General features: G+C 35.0%; 1 protein-coding gene across 7 annotated transcripts in view; it reads right to left on the bottom strand.

Annotated features, from left to right (window-relative positions):
• CAMK2D (calcium/calmodulin dependent protein kinase II delta) overlaps positions 1 to 25,691 on the bottom strand; it is a 364,907-nt gene that overhangs the window by 59,733 nt on the left and 279,483 nt on the right. For all 7 annotated transcript variants that reach the window (XM_043969913.1, XM_043969907.1, XM_043969912.1 and 4 more), the window contains exons 7-9: positions 21,130 to 21,232; positions 12,354 to 12,437; positions 2,046 to 2,140 (exon numbers count right to left, since the gene is read on the bottom strand). In XM_043969913.1, coding sequence (XP_043825848.1) covers positions 2,046 to 2,140; positions 12,354 to 12,437; positions 21,130 to 21,232 — 282 coding nt within the window. The remainder of the gene's footprint in view (positions 1 to 2,045; positions 2,141 to 12,353; positions 12,438 to 21,129; positions 21,233 to 25,691) is intronic.

Genomic DNA, 25,691 nt, shown 5'->3' with positions numbered 1-25,691 from the left:
TTATTTTAATTATGTAATAATTAAATATGTAAAATTTTTGTTTGAAGTTTTGTGGGTGTTTTTGCTCCACTTAAGCATTTCCATTGCTTCTTTCAGGAGAAGGTTGAGGAAGCTGATTCTCTTGCTACCTCTCATTCCCTGAATCCTCAGAAAGGCTATACTCACATTCTCAGTATGGCATTTCATTCAGTAATTCACTCCCTCCTCTACTTTCAGTAATTAAATATAGTTTGATAACTGAACCACTGGACAAAAAAAAAAAAGAATAGCAAAAGGAAAAAGACACTGACCTATTTCACTATGTAAATTCTCATAAATGATAGTGTATTTCATCTTGATTCTAGAAGCTTATATTTAGCAGTTAAATAATGAAGCATTTTATAATGTAATGAGAGAATAATTTTACATCAAAAAGTTAAAAGTGAAGTACAATGAAATACATTCAGTTTCCATATGCATATATAATAAATTCCTGGGCATTATAACATAACCTAGCTTATTGTGGTTAAAAGAGACAGAAACACCCTCCCCACATACACAACTATTCCTTTTGAATAAATTATTAATTTAGGCTCCTGTGATATATTTAAGAAATTACTTCGTTAAGAGTATTCATTTGTCCTTCTGTAGCCTAAAGGGTCAATATTTTCTTCAATAAGAAATTTATTCCCAGTGTGCATCTACAAATGGCTCTCTGCAGAGACATCATACTTGATGCTCTTTGGGTAGAATAGTAGTTCTGCAAATTTCCCAACATATTAGAATGGGCTCAGCAAAAACTATATCCTACCCTGAGAGAACTTTGGGTACACTTTGTTTATTTCTCACCTCCCTCAAAAACCTCTTGTATTCACTTCTCTTGCCAAGAAGGAAGCATAACTCCTTAGCCATAAAAACAGTGCTTTCATGCTACCCAACCACACAGAGAAAATTTAATATACCTGTGTACCAAGGGAGGAATGTAGAAAAGTGGATCGAATTACTATAGCATTTTCATAATACACTTGGAAATGTCTCCACCCTTTACCCTAAACCATAGTGTGCCACACAGGAAACATATAAATGAAGATACTGATGCTACTGAACCATTCTGTTGAAAAAGGGGACAAGATCCCCACATTTGTAAGGCATGGAGGTTAGCACCCGAGGTAAGGTAAGGTAAGGTACAGAACTGAGCATGAATCAGCAAGGAAGTACCTGGGTATTTATCACAGGATAGCATACCAGCATCATTGATGCAGAGCTCAGAAAGATACAAATTTTCTGAATGCATAATAACTAAGTACCTACTATATGCAAGGTACTGAGGAGGGCATACAGAGACAAAATGAAAAACTGTGCCTTTTCTTGATGATGTTATAATCTTTTATATATATGTATATATGTACACATATATAAATATATGTACATATATGTACAATGTATGTCTTACTAGTATTTATCATATATTACACTGTATTTGGATTTTCTAATTCAAATTAAATTGTGTTTCCACTTAATATTGGATATTATTGGGCATTCCACTTGGCTAAAAATCAAATTCCTGAACTTCAGACTTCAGAGGAAATTGAGATGAATAGGCAGTGATTATTAGGATATGGTTAGGTACTAGATTAGGATAACTAGGAAACAGTTAGATACAATACAAAATTATGTGACTGATTTGGGAAAAATAATTTGCCTGAAGAAAAAGGCACATCTTTCAATTAAATGTGTCAAGAGCTGGAATTTTCACAAAACCAAGAGCAACCATTCTTTCTTCCAGATTTTAAAAAGTGACTGATCACAGTCCTAAGGGACGTTGAGTTAGGACAAAATTACAGTAGAATAACCGAGATGATACATTTCTAATTTCATATCCATCTTTCCCCAACAAAAAGGGGAAACAGTAAGAAGGTTTTTATTTGTTTGTTTGTTTTTTACATTCACAACTATGGTTTTTGTTAGGTTCAGTAACAAAGATGAAACATGGGAAAGCACTTCTGAATTGTTGTTGAATAAAAGCCAATCCTCAATTGGTTGTTACAATTAAATAGATTACATACATCATACGCTCCAGCCTTGATCTGCTGGTAGAGTCTATGTTGGTCTTCATCCCAGAAAGGAGGGTACCCCACCAGGAGAATATAGAGAATGACACCTGGGAGAAATTAATACATTACAATTAGTCATTTGTGCAGAGAACAGAAAATGAAAAATTAAGCCAAACTAACCCATTAAGAAAAAAATAGTCAGCACTGACACTTTGCTTTTGCTATGCCTCCCTTCAGGAGAAAATGATTTGTTTAACAGTTTACAGAGAATCCTAAGATCCCATTCTCTAGATCTCAGTAGTTGGGAGACAACAACAGCAGAACTGAGACCCCAATTCTGGTTCTTTTACTTATGCACATTGTGGGTACATCACTCAAATTTCCTGATTCTCAGTTTTCCCATATGTAATAGGGCCAATAGTACTTATCAGCATTGTGAAGAATAAAGGTGATAATGCATGTGAAGTGCATCCTATCTGTAACATAAAAAATTATAAGATATGCCCATGAGAGGGTAGTTTTTGTCTTCACGCACCATGATTATAGTTCAGGAAGTAATCATCACGTGATAATGGGTAAGGAAAGACCCATAGATTGGATTGGCTGATTTTTAGGCAATGCCAATAGAGTTAGAAAAATTAATGCAGATGGCTTTTTCTTTTTTATAAAAAAATGCATCTTTTATAAAATAACAGCATGAATTAAGGGTTTTCTTTGAAATTTATTTTATCTGGGAATGTGATTTCATCTATCTAGGGAACAACTGGTGCAGAAACTTCTGTGACGTCTTGAAGATCTCTCTGGTACCAATTTAGGAAGAATCTCACTTTTGCCTTTTCTCTACATTTTGATATTTTGATCACCATTAAGTAAAAATGAATATATAAAAGAAAAAAACATAAATATTGAGTCTCTATCTCCACTTCTACTAAAGATTTCATGTCTTTCAATTCCCAAAAAATCCATTCCATTACCCAGGTATGTAATCAAAACTTTGGGAGTAGACAATGAAAGGTAGAGAAGGTAAATACCCAATAAGAAACTTCAAACTATCATGATGTTAAATGATTTTATCAAAGGCTAGAATCCCATCTGTGAACCATAGAACATAAGGATTTCATTATTACTTTTTAGTAAAATGGTACCAATCACTAAATGAATATTTTCCAGGCATAGAATGATGGGTTAACCACCCAATATTTACTTTTTGTTTTACATCACACTATTTTCCAGGTGCTATTGCCTCCATGCATGCAATAAAATTACTTTAATAAAATTGCATTAACTTTGTATATTTTTATAAACTGTTATCTCCCTGATTGGAAAAAAAAAGCTCTTTGAGGGCAGGGACCACTTTTTCTCTTTCTATCCAGAGTGCCCAGAACAAAGTAGATGCTTGATACATGTTTCTTGATTGAGAGGAAATAGGCACTACTGTAATTATAGAATGCTGTAAAATTCAAATCAGACAATGTATATGAAAATTCCTTAAAATTTTAAAGTGATGTATAAGAAGTATACTATTATAATTGATATTTATTCAATAAATATTTACTGAGGGCAGCTAGATGGCGCAGTGGATAGAGCACCAGCCCTGGAGTCAGGAGTACCTGAGTTCAAATCCGGCCTCAGACACTTAACACTTACTAGCTGTGTGACCCTGGGCAAGTCACTTAACCCCAATTGCCTCACTAAAAAAAAAATAAAATTAAATTAAATAAATGAATGAATGAATGAATGAATGAATAAATAAATAAATAAATAAATAAATGTTTACTGAGAATTTGTCCTAAGTCTTATCGCCATGGGCCCATTAAGGAAGTAGCAGTCAGAAATGCTTGGCTAAAGGGAATTTAGAATGAAGTGGAGGGTAAAGTCAGTCAAACATTCACAGAACACACACTCACATAGGCTCTACAGAATGTGACAGGTCAAAATTACTCTTTGTGTAATCTTAAAACCTTATTACATTTCTAGTACTAGGTTGCTATAACCTAAAATTCTAATAACTCATCTCTCAGTAACTCTGTTTCCTACTTCTGACCCAATTCATTAGCTGCCTCAGGTCCTTAGCTCCTTAACTCATTTGGCCAGTTCTTCATTTGGGCTCTTTGCTATCAAATGATCACTCAGGTGAGCATTCTGCCTCAGTTCCCTCTGTTCTTTTCTTCTCTAGTTCCTTGGCTCTTTACAGGTTACATCAAGAAAACCCCTGTTGTCTAGGTATAGAGAGAAACACCTGTCAGTGAAACCACTAAAGATTGACATGGGGCCTGTTAATATCCTCTTGGGAGTCTTGGGTATCATGAGGATAAAGGAACAGGCATCTATTTGGGACCATTGGAGGCTGAATAACTGCTTATTGACATCTGGCAGATGATGTCAATAAATCCCTTCTTCCTTCCTGGAAAAATATTTTCTTTTTCACTATTAGGGAAATTGATTTGGGCAGTTATAGGAAGAAAGGATTAGGGATAGATAGTTCCGGTGGCACAGGTATTAGTAAGCAGGATTGCTCATGTATGCAAGATGTAGCTAACTTTTGTTATTGGGGCAGTATGTATCTTGTGATACTACCACTTGGGTGGCAGGGCAGAGAGGAAAGGAGATTTCAGAGTGGGTATCAATGCATAAGAGATGGTGATAATAGTGTAGGGTTACTCAAATTACTTGATTTTGAAGAAAGTAAGGCCAGAGAGATTAAATAACTTGCCATAGATCACCAATAAATATGTGAGCTGGGATTTCCACACAGGCTCCCTGATTTTAAATTCTTATGATCTTTACAGGTTTTCCCACTGTCTCGCAGCTGTGAGCCTTTAGTCTATGTCATATGAGGAAGATTTACCTAATATAACACATAGAGAGATGGTGGTATAGGGTCATGGTGTTAGGAAGACCTAGGTTAAAGTCCACAGACATCTGTGAACCTATGACCAAGTCACTTACCCTTTCAGTAGCCCAAGCGATTCTCTAAGACTACATGTTATAGAAAAACTATTGATTTTTAGCCACTGAAAGTTAGTTTCCAGACGGGGAGTTCTCTACAGCAATGATAATACACCAAAACCAGCCACAAAATAAAAGTTAACCTTATATCCTCATATGTACTATTTAGGAAAGATTTAAGAAGACAAAAAATTTTTATTTCTATATAGCAGCACCATGGAATGAATACAGAGCTACTCTTGAAGCCAATAAGACTTGGGTGGGAATCTTACTTCTGACACAAATTGGCTGTGTGTGACCCAAGGCAAGTCACTAACCTGTGAGTGTTCTAGGTGATTAATTAACACTATGAGTTGCCAAGAAGGTGCCAACCTGCATTCTTAAATGTAGTCTCCTCATCTGGGTCTTCCTTATGCCAATATGTTTAAAGATTCAGTCTCTATTCATGTCTATTTTATCTTGTTCTCTAAGATTACCAGCTACCTACTCTGTATATATCTGGAATATACTAGTTATTTATATGTCATCTCTCCCAAAGCTCCGTAAAATAGGGATTTTGTTTTATCACCAATGTTTAGAACAGTGCCTGATATGTAATAATCACTTATTAAATACTCATTGTATTGTGTCATCTTAGGTTGCATTTTAATGTAGGTATATAAAATATTTATATACATATTCTATAGCTTAAATAGTATATAATACACAATTCATAAACACATTAAATGTTATATTACATACAAAACATAAAATATAATGTATTTGTATGTATATATGTAAACATATACATATGCATATTTACCTTCATATATTAATGCATACATCTATTCATATACATGATATGTATATATGTGAAATATGGTAATGCACCAAAAATGCATCAGCAGGTAATATTCTATCACGAAGTCAACATATTTCTTATGCCTGTTATAAACACATTTGTGTTTTACGTGGATGTCATATTTTACAAATGGAAGATTTCAGAATCCCTAAAAGTTACCTCTGTTTAAAGGATATAAAGACTTGTTTGCAAAAATGTACTCCAAATGGGTTTTTTCCTAAAGGGGAATGGTATGATAAAATGAGATTCAGTTATTGGGAGAACTCTTTATGAATATGGAAGTGAATATCTAGAACACAGAACAAGTGAGGAAGCCACAGAGTGACCTTGAGCATTCTAGTGAAATGCTTGGGGCCAGTCTTTTGGCTCTAGGTTGGACTTGTTCTCATTTGGAAAAAAAATTTGTAAGTTGTTTTGTTTTTGTTTGTTTGTTCTTTCTGTTTCAGAGTGAAAAAATGGCATTTATGACATGTTGGGACTTTGAAAACAGTTCACCAAGGAGTCACAGAACTGTCAAGCAACATAAACTTATACACAAACACAGATATTAAGGGAGTTCAGCATAAAAGCTCATCTACATATCACAACAATACAATCAATGTCACAGTTTAGTAAAATGTGATTCCAAAAAAAAAAGATCTCTTGGGGGCAGCTAGGTAGCACAGTGGATAAAGCACCGGCCCTGGATTCAGGAAGACCTGAGTTCAAATCTGACCTCAGACAGTTGACACTTACTAGCTGTGTGACCCTGGGCAAGTCACTTAAGCCCACTTGCCTCTCTCTCTCTCTCTCTCTCTCTCTCTCTCTCTCTCTCTCTCTCTCTCTCTCTCACACACACACACACACACACACAAACACTCACAAAAATTTCTTGGTAGCACATAAGAACTTCAAAATACTTAACCTGGTTTTAAATCTCAGCATGATGCTCAGTTTTAGATTATGGCAAATGCCAATGAGTAAAAAGGAAACCAGTATGAGCAGAGTAAAAGATGGTTCCTTTTTTATTGCTTTTAAAGAAAAAGATATCTTAAGACTGAGACAATGTTGCTTCTTGAGACCTCCTATTTGAATGTTTAGCAGTTAGTACTTTTGGAATGAAAGTATAAGGAACTTATATCTCCCCTTTTCCTTTAAAGTTTTTTTTTTAACTTGTTCTTAATTTGACAAATAGCAACAGACATTTCCATATATAAAGAAGTATTCCACATATCCCACATACAAAGAGTATTGTTTATGGAACTGGGAATTTCATTATCTATAGTGGATTTAAAAAATATATACTCATTTCACACCATTCCAAAGCTGGCTAGTGTGTTTGTCTTTTTCTGAACCTCCTTCTGACTTCTGCTATGCATTCTCTTTAAATGCTTCATTAATGTATTTTAAAAATGTCATTCTTTGGTTTGGTTTTGGTTTTGGTTTGTTTGTTTGTTTGTTTGTTTGTTTATTTGCATCACTATCATTTGTCTCTCTTCCCCGGCCAAAAATCCTTTCCTGCAACAATTTAGCACAAACAAGCAAAACAAATCCATGCATTGCTCATATGTGTAAACGTGTGTCATGTGTCTCATTTTGCTCCTCTAGTCCTTCAAATCTCATTCGAGAGGTGGTCCTTTGGAATCATGGTCAGTCATTGCATTGATTAGAATTCTTAAGTCTTTTAAAGTTGTTTTTCTTTATAATGTAGTTATATATATTATATATATATATGTGTGTGTGTATATATATATACATACACATATACATATATATTATATATATTTCCTGGTTCTGATCCCTTTACTCTTAACCAATTCATACAATTCTTTCCTCTGAATACATACCTTTTGTCATTTCTTATGGCATAAAATTATTTCAGTACAAACCATAATTTATTCAGCCATTAGCAGATGATGAGCTTCTCTTTAGCTTCCAGTTCTTTTCTACCATTAAAAATAATGCTGGGGCAGCTAGGTGGCATAGTGGATAGAGCACCGGACCTGGGTTCAGGAGGACCTGAGTTCAAATCTGGCCTCAGACACTTAACACGTACTAGATGTGTGACCCTGGGCAAGTCACTTAACTCCAATTGCCTCACCAAAAAATAAATTCATTTAATTTAATTTAAAAAAATAATGCTAAGAGTAGTTTCATTCATAAGAATCCTTTTCCTCTTTCTGTTATCACTTGGTGATATTTTAGGTATAATTCCAAACTACTCTTGATTATAGTTACACAAATTCAGAGCCCTATTTACAGTAGATTTCAGTGTGCCTATGCTCCCTCATCATTTCAAGCCACTACACTTTTCCCGTGTGTGTGCACATGTGCGCACATACACATGTGATCTTACCACTCTAATGGATATAGGGGACCACAAAATACTTTTAATTTTATTTTTTTATATTAATGGTTCATACATTTTTATGGAGTTGTTGATAGCATGTCTTCCTTCCTTCCTTCCTTCCTTCCTTCCTTCCTTCCTTCCTTCCTTCCTTCCTTCCTTCCTTCCTTCCTTCCTTCCTTCCTTCCTTCCTCCATCCCTCCCCACTCCTTCCAACTGCCTGCTCACATCCTTTAATCATTGTCTTTTGGGGTATGTTTCTAATTCTTATAAATTTATTCATTCCTTATATATCTTAGATATCAAATATTCATCAGAGAAATTTGTTACAAAAACCCCTCTCATATTAACCATTTTCTAATTTTAACTGAATTGACTTTGTAAAAACTTTTGAAACTGTTTTCCCAACCACATTGTCCATTTTATGTCTTATGATCATCTCTATCCTTTGTTTGTTCAAGAATTCTTTCCCTACTCATAGTTTTGAAAAAAATCTTCTGTTCTTCTAATTTGTTTATTATGTTATGATTTGTCTACGACTTTTAAAATACAGGTTATATATCCATTTGAAGCTTAACTTAGCATATACTATGAGATGCTACTTGATACCAAATGTTTGCCAGACTGCTTTCCAATTTTCCCATCAGTTTTGCTGAATAGGGATTTCTTAATCCTGTAATTATGGTCTTTGTTTTTATCAAACACTGTGCTTCTATGTTCATTTGTTTTGTTTCTTCCTAATCCATCTCCCCAATCAAGTGTTTTATTTTTTTATTTTTAAAAATAGTACCAGATAGTTTTGGTTATTATGGCATGGTAGCACAGTTTTAGATCAGGTAGTTCCTAGACTTCTTCCTTTGCTTCTTTTCCATCATTTTCCTTCTTGAGATTCTTAAACTTTTGTCTTTCTAAATTAATTTTGCTATCATTTTAAAATTTCTATAAAGGAAACCTTTGATGGTTTGAATGACATAATAATGAGTAAGTAAATTAATTTAGTTGGCATTTTCATCTAAATTATATTGGAATGACCCAACCATGGGTCATATATCTTCAGTAATTTAGATCTATAAAAAGGGTTCTGTATTTATATTCACATAATTCCCATGTGTGTTTCGGTAGGTGAACAGAATACCTTTTTTACCTTTTTACTAGGTTTCATTGATGATATAAGAAATGACTGATTGTTTCTGTGGTTTTATTTTACATTCTGAAACTTTGTTGTAATTATTATTTTAATTAATTTTAGTTGGATGTCTATGAGTCCCTAAATAGACCATCATGCCATTTGAAAAAAAAAAAAAAGCAAAAATTTTACTTTCTCTTTGCGTGTTCTTATTCCCTCTACTTCTTTTTCTTGTCTTATTGCTATAGTCAACATCACTAGAATTCTATCAAATAATAGTGGAAGCCTTGATTTATCCCTGGTTTTATTGAAAAAAAACAACAACCCTCTAGCCTTTTCATCCATTACAGATAATAGTAGTTCTTGGTTTTAGAGAGATGCTTTTTATTTTATTAAAGGAAGATCCACTTAATTGTAAACATTTTAGTATTCTAAAAATATAAATAGGTTCTATATTCTGTCAAAGACCTTTTCTGCGTCTATTGATAAAATAATAGGCAGTTAGGTTACACATTGAATATGGTGCTTGCCTGTAGTCAGGATGACAAGTTCACTCACACACACATATACACATGTGACCACAGACAAGTCACTTAACCTCCATCTGCTTCATATACAAAATTAGGACAAAAATTTCACCTATACTTCAGGTTGTTTAGATTAAAAAATTTATAATACTTTCTAAAAAGCTTAAAGCATTATATAAATTATAGCTATTATGGGATTTTTATTGTTTTAATATAGATATGATCTATTATGCTTATAATTTTCCTAATATTGAATTAACCCTGCATTCCTGGTATAAATTCAACCTGGTAACAGTAAATTACATTTTTTATATGTGCCTTTAATCTCATTGCTATGATTAAAGAATATTAGTCTATATATTTTTCCTCTTGCTTTGTCTTTTTAAAAATGCTTGAATGGATAAATTTTTATTTCCTGGAAAATTCATTCATATGTAACAGTCTACTCATGTCACATTATTCATTTATTCATCCATCCCATATGAGAGGTGTATATGTATGTTCATATATTCATTTATATGCATAGATGAGCATTTTAACTTCTTGAATTTGAAATAATTTATAAAACTTCTGGTTCTTAAATAAAATAATTCTTAGAAAACATATTCCTACAAAGAGAAAGATAAAAGAGAACTGGGAGGAAGGAGAGGGAAATTTAATGACAATGTCCTTAGTTTTGGTTTTGCCAATTATTAGTGGTGCCCCCTTTAACTTTTATGGGTCTTCACTCCCATAACATTAAAATATAAGGGTTAGACTAGATGATCCTTTTAAAAGATTCTTCCATTTTAACAATCCAGGAGAGAGAGAGAGAGAGAGAGAGAGAGAGAGAGAGAGAGAGAGAGAGAGAGAGAGAGAGAGAAGCAGAGACAGAGACATACACAGAGATAGAGACAGAGAGACAGAATGAGAGAGACACACAGAGACAATATAGCTAATTATTTTGCTAAAATTGATATAAACAAATATTTCAGTGGGTACTAAGATATTTTCTACTAGATCACTAACTCCTCTGAAGGGAAGAAACATGTCTTATTCTTTGTTGTTTCTTCCTCAACCCCTAATACAGTACTTAGACACTTAGTAAATACTTACTGGGTTGTCCTGAATTACCTGGTAAGAGAGAGGTAGAACTCTTTTCTTTTTAACATGTGGGCATTTGAACAAGGACCTTTCAGATAATTTATTAACATAAACAAATGACTCTACTGGTAGGAATTAAAGGTTTCACGAGAGGCTGATTAGAGACAAAATCTTGTGGACAAAATGATTTCTGAAGTCCCTCAAATAATGTCCTAGCTATGAATGCCAAATTATTGTCATTTTGAAAGCAACTCTGTAACTTTTATGAAGAATGATATCTTTTATAAGCAATGTATCTCCTCCAGGGCCTAGCACATTGGTCTTTACAAAGTGGGCATTTAATAAATGTTTATTAAATTGAATTGATTTCAGAGAGAAAAGAGAAAATATGGTCTCATGGTTTGAGGATTCTGAACCTAAGTTCTAAACTGACACGAGGTCACTTTGGTTATTGCTACAGAGGAATAGCGAGAAGACACCATGAAAATGTTTTTGCAAAACTTTTGTCTTTCTCTGACCAGCACCAATGTTAGAGCAGTCTGTTGGGTTTATCAGCGGTGCCTACCAGCTCTGTAGCCCCAAATGCCTCTCTACACGCTTTCAGCCCACAACATTTTCAGGGGCCAGGAAAACCTTCTGGTTTGGTAAAAACTTTCTGTATATTTTGTAACACCCTTGGCCTATTTAAAAACTGCTACCAATTAGAGTTATAACAACTCTGAGAATAAAAGGACAGAATAAAGAGAGATTAAGTGAGAGGTTAGAAGAGAAAACAAAATTAAATATTACAGCAAAATTTTCCAGTTCTTTGGCATGTAAAAAAGACAAAGGTACCATTTGGAGGTGTTTATAGCAATGATATCAAACTCAAATAAAAATACACAAGGATACCTGTGGCATGCATATTGAGTCAGTTTTAAAATGTAATGGTTCAGAAGTTATGTTTTGTATTTTAATTTATTTTGTTAAGTATTTTGCAATTACATCTTGTAGCTTGGGTTCCACCTGGGACTGTCAATGGTCATCATGGGCTACATGTTTAGTACTTTTGGTTTACCGTAATGCTTAGGACAGTTAGAGCGTGATGATTTTGAAGGAACGTTCCAATGGCTATATTTCAATTCTCTATGATGATATGATGCTAATGATATCAAGCTTACTTTTTCAATTCCCATTTAAATCAATGAACAGTACTCAGTTCCCTGGCAAACAACTGCACTCCCAACCATAGCCAACTAATGTGTGATTAGTAGATAGCATATGGAAGTAACTGATATGAGGAGGACTAAGTTAGAGATTGTAAGCATATTCACTACTACTACAGGTAATTAAAAAAAGACAAACATCCCTGCCAAAAAACATTGTTAGTGAGCCATCTTCCAACATCAAAGGTAGAATTTTAGAGTAGGATACATGATTTTTCTTGCAAAAACACTTATACAATTTATATTTTAAAACAATTCCTTACCACATGCCCACATATCCACTGGCTTTCCATAGGGATCTTTTCGTAACACCTCTGGGGAAAGGTATCCAGGTGTGCCGGCAAAGCCTGGGAGAAAGGACAAGTGTTATAGGAAATATATGTTTTTCTGATGTTAGTACTATTCCTGCAGAATAGCCTTTCTGAATAATTCTGTCAATACTTGTCTGTCCTGGCTTGCAACATTGTTGGAAACAGGATCCATTTTCTAGCTCGGAAGGCAAATGAGCCTTGTTGTATGGTGTTCTGGCAAACATAAGCCAAGATCTGGCTAGGACTTCATATGCAGTTTCACTTACATAGGATATAAACCAAAATCTGCAGAAGAGTTAGAAAAATGAATATGCAAAAGATTAAGTACTGCAAAAAAATACCATGGAACCTGTCATATTTATTATTGCCAGGAGAACAGCATCTTGTTTAAGATGGATCTGCCTAGCATCACTTGCCAAATGGATAATTATCAAAATATCAAAAGGACCTTAGAATAGAAGGACGAAAGTAGCTTTACTAACAGGTAGTCCCATAGTAGGTTCCTGAAACTGTCATTAAGGCATGACTCCAGTAGGTTTTTGTGTATTATGTCAGTGACTGTCACATGAAATTATCAGTGGTAGCAGAAGCAAGCCCCAAACTATCAAAGAATTATAAAGTTTTTGTTTTTTGTTGTTAATTCATTTCAGTCATGTCTGACTTTCATGACCTCATTTAAGGTTTTCTTGGCAAAGATACTGGAGTGACTTGCCATTTCCTTTTCTAGCTCATTTTACAGAGGAGGAAACCGAGGCAAACAGTGTTAAATGACTTGCCCAGGGTTACACAGCTAGTAAGTTTCTGAGGACAGATTTGAACTCAGGTCTTCCTGATTCAATGACAGGTGCTCTGTCCACTAAACCACCCAGCTGTACTATTTTAAAAAATATCTGAGGGATATTTAGAGGGGAAGTTCAGAAACATTCAGATAAACCACTTTGAAATAAGTACCAACCAGTTTTGTATTGGGGCAAACATATACAGTATATGTGGGCGTGGGTGTACATATACACACACATATATATGTGTATGTATAAGTAATATATACATATAGACACATATGCATATGTGACTCCATTAACAGTATCACACATTTAATTAAAGGAGGAATCTTGTGACAAAGAGAAGAAGGGATAATTAATAAAAGAAAAGTTGAGGCTGATAACAAATTGAAGTATCTGAACTTCAATGCCAGAAGTAGGATGAAGAGGATTGAGAGACGATAGTGGAGGGTTCACTCATAAAGAGAAAGATGAAATGCCATTCTGGCTGCATAAGATCATGCCAATGAACAGCCAAAGGGGAAACGGATGCCAAAGCTGGGAGAACATCTAAATTCCTCAGTCATATTCAAGGTCGTTCAACAACTGTTCCAACATCATCTAGCCAAACTTATCTTTTACTTATCTTCACTCAGCCAGGCTATCTTCTCATGTCTCCAAACACTCTTCTGATTGACATATCCATGACTTTATTCTTGCCAGTTTTCTAAGAACACTCTTTGTTTTCTTCTCAGATGCTTTAAAGTCTCCCAAACAATCAGGGCCAAATTCAGAACATCTTCCTGTATGAAGCCTAGCCTTGTCATTCCTGTTCCCCATTCTTGTCTCTACTCCTTGTTCCTTTGGCAATCAACTAATCATCTTTGACTAATCTTGGGGCTGCATAGGCATGATGTGATCACAGCCTTGCTTACTGATAACTCCCAAATTGTCTTCCAGTTTTATATATATAAAACTGATCTTCCTGTATAGACTATCTAAGCAAGGATCTTCTAAAATCTACCAGAGTGGGGGTACATAGCAAGTACTTCACCATCCCACCAAATGCTTATTGAGTTGCTAAATAGCAATAGCATCTAGGTGGTATAGAGGATAGAGTAACACACCTGGAGTCAGAAAGATTTATCTTTCTAAGTTCAAATCTGGCCCCATACACTTATTAGCTGTGTGACCTTGGGCAAGTCACTTAACCCTGTTTGCTTCAGTTTCCTCATGTGTAAAATGAGCTGGAGAAGGAAATGGCAAACTATTCCAGTATCTTTGCCAAGAAAACTCCAATGAGGTCACAGAGAGTCATACATGACTGAAAGAGCTGAACAACAAAATAGCTAAGTTGTGGAAGATGTATTTGGCTCTCAGAGTAAGGAAGAAGAAATGGATTTTTTAAAAAAAAACTATCATTGAGTAACAAATTTGGCAAAGTCTTGTCAATTATTGTTTAGTGACTTAGAAAAAACCCCACAGGTAAAAAGATTCTATTTGTTCAGCCACGATCCCTTTGTGCTGGCCATCACCTATGCCTAGAATACACTTCCTCCTCACCTGTACATCAAATCATCCCCAACTTCTTATAAGACAGTACTCAGGAACCTCTTTCTATACCAGAGGCTGAAGAAACAGATTAAAATGTAACTTGGAAAAAATATAACTTGGAAATGTTTAACAAAATAAATTAAAAATACAACATAGCTATAATTTGTGATTTTTTTCAGTCGACATACAGTTCTAGGGACTTGTTTTGGTTTGACACTACTGTTCTACATAATGCATTTTCAGATTCCCCCAAATGGCTAGTGCCCTCCCTAATTAACTGCCTTATGTGTAATGGCCTTTTATTTATTTTTTATTTATTATGTATTCAATTACTTTGTGTATACACATATACATACAAATATAAATACATACATATATAGATATATGTATACATATATACATATATACACATACATACATATATGTATATATAATGTAGCTTAATGTATAATGATGTCCCGGGTTCATAAGATAAATTTGGATCAAGACCCTTAGCTCCGTGACTTGAGACCCCATAGTTGGATACTGTAGCTATGCAGAGTCAAGAAATGGTGGAGTTTGTACTTGATTTCTTCACAAAACTCTGACAATGTTATCTCTATGGAATGTGGTAGACCAAAAGGTCAAAATGTGAATGGATCCCAGAGCTAGCATCTAGGTGAGCAGAAACATTGCATTTAAGTGGGATAACCTTGTTGGAATCTCCTAACATTCTTGAGAATCTCTCATTTCCAGTTTCTCTATCCTCCTATCATGTCCTCTGAAAGTCCTGTAGAACTAGAAGGGATAGAGGCAATATGGTCCAATCTCTTCATCTGAGAAATGAGGAAAACTGAGCCTTATGGAGGGTAAGTGCTTGCTAGAGGTGATACGCATGAAGTCAGGTTGAAGCCAGGTACTTGGATGCAGAGTCACTGTTCTTGCTATTCTACTCTACTGTTTCATTATTGTTAACAAACTATCATATTAGACCTATATATGCTCCCCTTGGAAATTATTTTTTAATATATTTTGTATGTAATTATTTATATATGTGTTGTTCCTTCCCAACAGAATATAAGCTTTTTGCAGGCAATGGTTGTTCATTATGTCTTTGTGTTCCCAGTGCCAAGCACAGTGCTTGTTGAATTAAATTGAATTGAAATGGAGATAGTGCCAAGTGGAAGTTCTATGACTCACAAGTTCTGTGACTTTAGGTACATTACTTAATTTCACTGAGTTTTAGCACATTACAAATTTTTAACATGAGATATACTATATAATTTTAATGTTCCTTCCAGCACTGTTACTATGACAAACACAATACTATTTTAAAAGTAAAGCAAGTAGAAAAAATGGTTATCTAGAACCACAAACTACACACCTGCAAGCAAAAAAATAAATCTTTCAATGTGAATATGAAAAGCTCTATGACAAGCTATTACTAGTGAACAGAACTCTGGGGAATGTAATAGTATTCTTCTTTTCCCCTAGAACCTCACTGATTCCATTTACTACTGCTTTGTAACTTGAAATATATTGAAACTGTAGAAGAATCTATATGCACAAATGGTGTGAAATATTTAACTTTATAATATCTTATCAGGAATAGAGAATTGAAAAAGCAAATCAAAATGGCATGAAAGATATCGTTTCTTTTGCATGAGAATTGAGCTCTATCATACCTACAGTAAAATGAAAGGAAGTCTGCCTTTTCCAAACATAAAGCAAATTCTCACAGTCCTTCTGAGAAAGCACCAAGAACATTAGCACAAACAGAATGTTTTAAATGGACTCTAATCATAACGTATCACTGAAAAAAACAAACAAACTAACTACTGTGTCACATAACAAAATGGGCTCTAATTTCAAAAAAGAGGTGAAAGGAGACAGTAAAAGACATGAAGGAGGAAGTTAAATGACCTACTATTCTGTTTTTTAAGCTTTAGTTCCTTACTTATTATTCAGTTTAACTACAATGGAGTCCATGAAGCAAGGTAAGTGTCCTGCTCATGGATTGGGGAGAGAGAGCACAATTCTTAACAATTCCTTTTTCCATCTTGGTAACTCTAGAGAAAGAATACAGAGGTTGGTACTGAGCACTCAGTGAAAGACCGCAGAGATGGTAACAGAGGATGAGAGGCTGAACATTAGAAGGAAGGTGAAAAATCAGGACTTAGAGAATGAGAATAAAAGGTTTTCTGTGCAAATTCATCTCACCTCACTTCAAAACACATTCATTAATTGCCCAGTATGTGCATGGAAACGTGTTAATTGCTATAAAGAACAGGGCTTTTCCCATTTCTAACAGAGTTTTTATTTTTTGTTTTTAACCTAAGGAAAACATAAAAAATAACTAAAATTTTGAGATTGCATTTGATGGGTGAAAGAGTAGTACTTTTTAAGAAAGTGAATGACCTTGGTGAACATAAAATTAAATTAAAAACTACATTTAATAAACATATAAAACATTAAAAAGTAAATTCAAAATAACCTGGGAAAGATGGAGATTATTTTTGTGACAACTATAAGTTCATTAAACTAGTAATGAAAATGATAGTGAGTTCTTGTGCCTAAGTCCAAAAAGATACACCTATGGTAGGATGCCCCCAGTGGAATATAAAGACCTGTGCTTTCTTTTTCCATGGCATTTCTGACAGGTTTCTGTGGGAATTTCTGTTTGTGGGAAATTCAATAAGATAAAAGCTTACATTCCCTTAGGCTTTACAATCATGTTTTCAAGCATATCTAAAACAGTTCATATTTTTTAGGAACTATCAATATTTATACCTTAAGGTCAATGCCAAGAAAATAATTTGTATTTCCATTGGCTGTTGAAGGTTTGCAACAAACCTTCTTCATATCTTCCTCATAAAGTAAATAGTGCAAGTATTATAATTCCCCTTTTAGAGAGAAAGCAACTTAAACTCAGAGGAAGTAAAGTGACTTGCCCAAAGTGACAAGTATATGTCAGAACTGGAATAAAAATACAAGTTTCCTGATTATGTCCACAGTACATTCCACTAAATTACTCTTCCTTCTGATACTGTCCACAAAATTAGCAATGTTAGACTGAAAAAGTAGACCTTTTACTCATGGAATATTTATATAAAATATTTTTAACAAGTTTTTTTTTTGTTCTTTTTCTCATATGTTGCAGAAAATGTTGCTGTTTTATTGGGAATTCAATAGGAAGACAGAAGACATTCTAGGCAGGGTACTATCATAAAGACAAAAGAATGTTTGGGGAATAGTCAGTGAATCATCATTTAGACATGACCAAAACAGCTTGACCACCACCAACAGAAATCAAATGGTCTACTTTAGCTATAGAATAGGGGGAATAGTAAATTGATTGTAAAGGTAGGTTTGAACTATATGATGGGGAACCTTAAATACAAAGTAAGGAGATTTTACTTTCTTTGATAAACAATGAGTTACTGAAGATTTTAATAGAATAATTGAACTTCTGAAAGATTAATCCACCATTCGTCTATGGGACAGGCAGCAAAATGACCCAGTAAATAGAACACGGGACCTGGTTTCAGAAAGACTTGAGTTCAAATCTAGTCTCAGACATTTACTTGCTATGTGACCCTGGGCAAGTCACCCAACCTTTGCCTACTTTATTTTCTTCATCTATAAAATGAGATAGCTCCTATCTCCCAGGGAATGTTGTTTCAAATGAGATAATATATGTAAAATGTTTTGCAAACTTTAAAGAGTAATAAAATGTTATAATAAAAATAGAAATAGTGATTATCATAATTAGAATTATTAATGTATATAATTATTATACTTCTATAGACACTATAGTAATTACTATTCCTAGCTCCAGTATCTACCCCCAATATATCATCATATTCAACACTATCATCCTCTATCTCCTCATTGGTCTGGGTTCCTTTCTGGGCTCTCCTATCTATCCCTGTGACTTCTTTTTTTTTTTTTTAAGTAAGGCAATTGGGGTTAAGTGACTTGTCCAGGGTCACACAGCTAGTAAGTGTTAAGTGTCTGAGGCCAGATTTGAACTCAGGTACTCCTGAATCCAGGGCCGGTGCTCTATCCACTGCGCCACCTAGCTGCCCCCTGTGACTTCTTTTAAGACCTCAGTTTCTTCATCTGTAAAATGCATAGTGTAGGGGCAGCTAGATGGCGCAGTGGATAGAGCACCGGCCCTGGGTTCAGGAGTACCTGAGTTCAAATCCGGCCTCAGACACTTAACACTTACTAGCTGTGTGACCGTGGGCAAGTCACTTAACCCCAATTGCCTCACAAAAAAAAAAATGCATAGTGTAAAGTGGAAGTCATCCAAGGTCTAATCTAGCTCCTATCAACACTTTCAGGCTCCCAGAGGATTGGAAGCATCTGAGGGAAATTCCTCTTCAGAATTAGGTTATCCAATATGAGTTGAAGCATTCTTATTGAAAGTTGATTTGAATTCAACATAACAGATGCAAAGAGAGGAAGGAGTAGAATCTTGGTGGTGTAGTATCTATCAGAAGTGTAACGATTGGAATGACGCCACCTGCTGGATACTTACTGTAGAAGAGTTCTGCCCATGAAGGGAAGGTCTTTGAGGGCAAGACCAGGAGTCAGGAAGTGACGCAGACTAGTGGGAGGATTATTATATTGTTTTTACTGTTCCGTCAAGGAAACATTTTGTTTCTTGAGGAACAACAGGGGGGACTGTAACGATTGGAATGACGCCACCTGCTGGATACTTACTGTAGAAGAGTTCTGCCCATGAAGGGAAGGTCTTTGAGGGCAAGACCAGGAGTCAGGAAGTGACGCAGACTAGTGGGAGGAGGAAGGAAGAGACTGGCGCTCAGTCTCGGTCTTCTTTCCTTTGGACTCTGGTGGAGAGCGGAGCTAGAAATGTGCTCTCCCTTTAATAGATAGGAATCTAGGCCTTTCTCTCTCTTTACCAAATTCTTATTCTCCTTAATAAATGCTTAAAAGTCTAACTCTTGCTAAAGCTTGTAATTGATTGGCGACCACTCATTAGATATTTTAGACAGTTTAGCTAGAATTTTACCCCTTAACAGAAGAAAGAACTTAGCTCGGGTAGATAGCTTGGGTAGATAGGAAGGAACTAGTGGGCAAGGAGAATTCTGTGTGGGTGCTAAAACATTCCGGATGAAAATGGTAGCTATTTGCAAATGTGGTTAGAAACCTCAGGCTTTAAACCTATCTATAGATAATTTCCTCTCTTCTTGCCTTCTCTCCTTGTTCCTTTTCCTGTACATATTCATTCTTGGAAGTTGTGTCTTCAGGATGCCAAAAAAGCTTTTGTGAGGGAAAAAAACCTTCCACCCTTTTTACGTGGAATAATGTCACTGTAGCATATGGTGGATTTACATTTTTAGCTTTCTGGCTGCTTGTTCTGGTGTCAGGTAGGCACAGCCTTAAGAGCCTGAACCCCCTACCTCTAGACCTTTTTCACAATGTTTTCTGACTTTCAAAGCAACCATTCCATACCACATGCTTTCAGGAGAAAAGCTTTTTTTTAATTTTAATTTTTGTAGTTGTCAGTTCAATTGTTCAAAAGTTGTGAATTCAATGGGGGAAAAGGCTGGTTGGAGATCTGAGAGATAAAATAAAGAGAAGATGAAAAGCTTTTTGTCTTTAAAAAATAATTTATAAAGCAAGAGGGAAAAAAAGACTTCTTTTCTTCACCTTACCAAGCATCATATTAAAATACCTGAGAGGATACATTCATTCAGTTACTTTTATGGAAGCCTCCTATTCACATGCAGGAGGATGATATTACAAACATATTTTTCCCTCTTATAACAGACCCTGAAGATGTTTAAAATCATTTGAATACTCTAACTACTTCCAAACAACCGTGAACTGAGTTTTACCTTGATTGACAGATTGCATCTGCCAGAAGAGATCAATTAGTTTGTAAGTTATGTCACTGTTTAAGATGACTACTTCAAACAACAACAACAAAAGATGTACCTTTTCAAATGCTCTATTAATAGCTCTGTTGAGATGTTCCAAGTGATTTGAGCTACTTTTGCCACATATGCATTTTAGGTACCATTTTTTAATAGCCAAAATCATTTTCCTTTATACCTGTTTCTCCACCAAACTTCTTGTCTTACAGAATAATTGTATTTCCTCCCTTTAAATCTTGACATTGGGCCCATTTCTCCAGTTACTTGGTTGTGGGGGGGGTGGGGTGAGACCACAATTATAAAAGTTGATTCTTTTTTTTCTCCCACTCAAATTTTCTCATGAGAATTAAAAAAGCAATTCCCTTCTCATAAGAATTCAAAAGCAACTCCACGTTAAATAAAATGATATGATTGGAGAAAATTCAGTGTCTCAAAAATGATACAAAACTGTTGCTGCCTTATAATAGTGAATTTTATTTCAAGTAGATTGTGTTAGACAGATGAAGAATTGAAGAAGATTCTACCCACCAAACCATGCCTGCTGATCTCCTTGAACTTCTATGGCCAAGCCAAAGTCTGCCAGTTTCACGGCTGCTCCCTTGGATTTGCTAGCTAAAAGCAAGTTCTCAGGCTTCATTTAGAAAGGAAAAAAAAAGATTGAGATAAGAACATACTTTAAACAATAATTAATAACAATATTTGAACTAAAAAAAGAGGAAAAAAAGTCATGCATCATCCTCTCCATAGGAGAATGTCATTCCTAAAATCCCAGGGAAAATATGGTTAGCAAATCATTGTAAACTGGCATGTGGGCAGGTTTCAGGCAGATGCATAAACTTACTGAAGAGCATATGGGATGGAGGAGAAGATATGCTTGGGGAAATTTCATGATGAAGGTTAGCAACTGTCTCTGACCTACTCACATGCTTCTGAATGCTCCTTTAGGACCAATAGGCTATAGACATTTATTTAAAAGACTTTTTACAAAGCACCAATATTCTCAGCAGTTGTGAACTTGGCAAAAATCATAACAAGATTTGGATCTATAGACATTTGGCAAACTCTTTAATGAATTTTAGCACAAATTACATCCTAGCTGATGAAAACATTTTGGATCCAATTGTGATGTTTTGAACCCTTGATATTTCTAGATAATTTCTGTATAGTTCTCATAGACTCATATTAATTTTAATTTATATGCTTAAGTTGCCATTTTTAGAATTTATTCTTAAAGAGAAGATTAATGTTGCTATTTGCCAAATGTTATAGTTGAGGGCATTATATTGTCTTCAATTCTAACTGCAATTTAAAAATCAAAATTCTTTTTTTTCAGAAGGCAAGTCAAATATTTTTCAATATATTTTATTTTCTTAAAAATAACATGAGGAAAATTATTTCCTTAGATATTTATCATTCCTCTAGAACTGACAGTTTGATCTAGGAATGAGGCTGTGTCTACACCACTGTTTCCCAACCAGTCCATCAAGACACTTTGATTCTTCAAATAGATATCGTTAGTGAATGGCAAGGCATAGGTTTCCTTTGTCCCCTTTGATGAATTTTGGCCATATATTTAGCAATGGTAGAAGTGGTAACTATAGTGGAGAAAAGGATGATGCACAGGGTGTATGTGGCAACTAGGGTGGAGGGAAGGATGATGCCTAGAGTAGATACATGCATGAATGCATTTGTATGCATGTGTGGGGGTAACATAAGAGTGTGGCTAGACAGATGGTTAGGATGATAAATGCCTGTAGTGGCAATGAGCTCACTCCTGGCAACGTCCTGGAGAATTCTTAGATGTGTCATAGACTGGAGAAGGTTGGGAAACATTGGTCTTGATACTGCCAAAACAATTGTTTGGAAAATTTAAAAAAAAAACCCTATCAACTGGATATCTGAGTCTTCAGTAGAAGACAAATTATTTTATTTTCTTGAAGAACTGATTATTTTTCTGACAAAGTTGGTTTATTCTCCTGGTTGTTTTGGCCTTTTGTAAACACAACCTAAGTCAATATTAAATGTATTAGTTAAGTCAGCCATGCAAACTAGCAGAGACCCATAAACCAAGGACTTAAGGAAATCAGCCGAAGCCTAAAATAAATCAGATTATGGGGAAGTAGGAATTGTAATAAAATATCATACTCTTTCAGACTCCTGATGCTCACTGCCATCAGATTCAATGTCGCTAAAATACTTGTTTAAGAATGGTAAGTTTTAGAAATTTCTGAGAGCCACTAAATTCTTGTTTAACTTATGTTTACAGCTTATCATGTGACAATTAGAGTTAGAGGGTGGGCTGAAGATACCTTAACATGAAAAATATTTCTACATTTCTGAAGTATAAGTAAACCACCAAAGTTCTATACTCTTGACTTTTTGAATGATGTTAAAATATTATTTGACATATTTTAATGATTCAAATTAGTCAACCAAATGAATTATAATTCTTTAAAATTATATTTTCAGTTATCACTTTCTTGAATAAATGAGTGACTTAAAGAAAACCACACAGAACTTTAAGCTTTGGTTGATTATATATCTTTTTTGCTTCACAGTGTAAAGGCATCAAAATGCCATATACTTCTTCAATGATACACACACGCATTTTAATTCATCAAGCACACATTAATTTCATAATGTTAGTATCACAGGAAGCAAGAATTACAATTGTCTTTAAGATCATTGGGGATTTTAAAGTATCATGTGGGATTGGATTGTGTTGACTAAATGCCATTGTATTTTGTATATGAATTTCAATTTGTAAAAAGGGCATTTAATCGTATTACAAAATCAACAACCTTCTGGGCAGTCCTGTGTGCCCTTAGACATCAGGCAGCTGCCAATTCTGGATAAATGGAATGCCTTAGATGTTTATCATGCGTGAACTTTGAATGACTGGGGCATCTATTCGTAACTACAGAGTCCTTGAAGACTTCACAGAATTATCTTGGGAGTCATCCAGGAAAATAACAAATCGGTTCAGATTAGATTGCTATACTTTCCACCCCATGAAGACTGTTCAGCTGCAATTATGTTCATGAAAAAGGCAGGGCTATTTGAAATATTAGGTAGTTTATTATTAGTTATTATTTTTATCAGTGGAATTGTCTTATTTTAAGCGCTATAATACACATACATACATACATATATACATATACATACATCATACATACTACATTATTCTTTAGGCAAATCTACCATCTGAAACCATGAATTTGTCATTTAGATAAACTAAGAAATCATTTTATTAAAAAATTCATTTTATTAAAAAATACTTTAAAAAAGTTTTGTCATGGAATTTCCTTGAATAGCTCTCTCCAGGATCATAAAAGTATAATTTGGCTTAATTTTTAGAAAATGATTTACATGTATCTTTTAACACTATATTATATGAAAGTACATGTCTATTTGAGCATGTTTGTGTCTGCATGCACATATATAGCTATATTTACTCTACATATGTGATTTCCCAAAAGTCTTAGATCAGGTTAAAACTTAAGAGAGTTAAGTGATTTGTCAGGGTCACTCAACTACCAGGTGGCTGAGGCTAGATTTGAACTCAGGAAGATGAGTCTTCCTAATTCTGTATCCATTGTACCACCTAACTGCCCTTCATGGAAATAGTTCCAACTTGAAGCTGTCTTTCAAAAGGCTATTTCTTAATCTCTTGCTTCGTACTTAGTATGCATTTTCCCATATAAAATGACACTACTAAAGGTGGTTAGGCTCCGGTGAGTTTTAACCCCAGAAAATATTTTAATCCATAAAATAGTGCAATTGTTTCCATAAAATCTCTGGATAAAAAAGGGAATTCCTCTTCCCTCTTGTAAGCTGTAGTGACTGTACTATAAACATCTTCACCTGTGAACTGGCCACTTGGCAATAGCATTCACTCTGTGACCACTTGTTGTTCTAAAGGTCTATGAAGGCATCAGACCTCTCCAGTCTTTGACACAGCTGGTCATGGTTATATGCAGAGCACTTGTACATCAGCTGCTAATAAGTTGGAGGATGTATAAACTATGAAGTCCAAAGTATTTAACACTAACTACAGTTAGAGGCTACTATGTAATTGCCTAAAGTGGAAATGTTTCTGAAATGTGTCTTAGGTTTGTTCTGTTGCCACACCCACAGAAAGGGTTCTTATCCACTCCTCAGCTCCCTAATGATGTGGGTTTTTTCTATGACCATCTGCTCATAGTGTCCACAACCACGAATAGCTTCTGAGATGTAATACATAGCAACCATTGCCAGTCCTCCCCCAATCCCTACATTTCCAGTATCTTCTTTCACTCTGGTCTGAGAACTCTGAAACTACACAAAAGATTCTGAAGTAAGGGATATGACCTAAAGATAGGAACTCTATGATAACTACAAATTCTTGATTCTTTATCCATTCAGAGAAAAATAGAATCCTAGGTTTAGAACTAGAAGAGACGTGAGGAATGCCTAATACCCAAACACTTCATTTTACAGATGGGTAAATTGAAGTCCAGAGAAATTAAGTATCTTGTCCAAGATTTGATAGGTAGTAAGGAGAAATGGTTATATAATTAATTGAGGAGAACTCAATGACTTTCTTTTTTTTTTTTTTAGTGAGGCAATTGGGGTTAAGTGACTTGCCCAGGGTCACCACAGCTAGTTAAGTGTTAAGTGTCTGAGGCCGGATTTGAACTCAGGTACTCCTGATTCCAGGGCCGGTGCTCTATCCACTGTGCCATCTAGCTGCCCCTCAATGACTTTCTAAAGGTCAGAAAAGCCAAACAAAAGTTAAAACATGGGTCTCATTATGATGAAGATTTGCCTCTTCCCCAGAATCCAATTGACTTAGTGAACCTCAGGTGAGGAAATGTCTTCTGCTAGTGTAAATTGGCAGCTATCCCCCAACTTTTAAGACTATAGTCTTAGAGCACTGGCTGGAGGCATTCCCGAGGTTAGATGATTTCCACAGGGTCACAAAGCCAGTACATGTTATACGAGGGACTTGAATCTAACTCTTCTTGACTCTAAAGTCAGTTCTCCATTTATTTCATGCTGTCCAAAGTCTTATGGTCCCATAATTCAATAACTTTGGCTTAAATGAATTA

Source organism: Dromiciops gliroides, chromosome 6 (genome assembly GCF_019393635.1).
Source record: "Dromiciops gliroides isolate mDroGli1 chromosome 6, mDroGli1.pri, whole genome shotgun sequence".
Taxonomy (NCBI): domain Eukaryota; kingdom Metazoa; phylum Chordata; class Mammalia; order Microbiotheria; family Microbiotheriidae; genus Dromiciops; species Dromiciops gliroides.
Note: the sequence above shows the minus strand (reverse complement) of the source record. Positions and strands in the feature narration are given on the sequence as shown.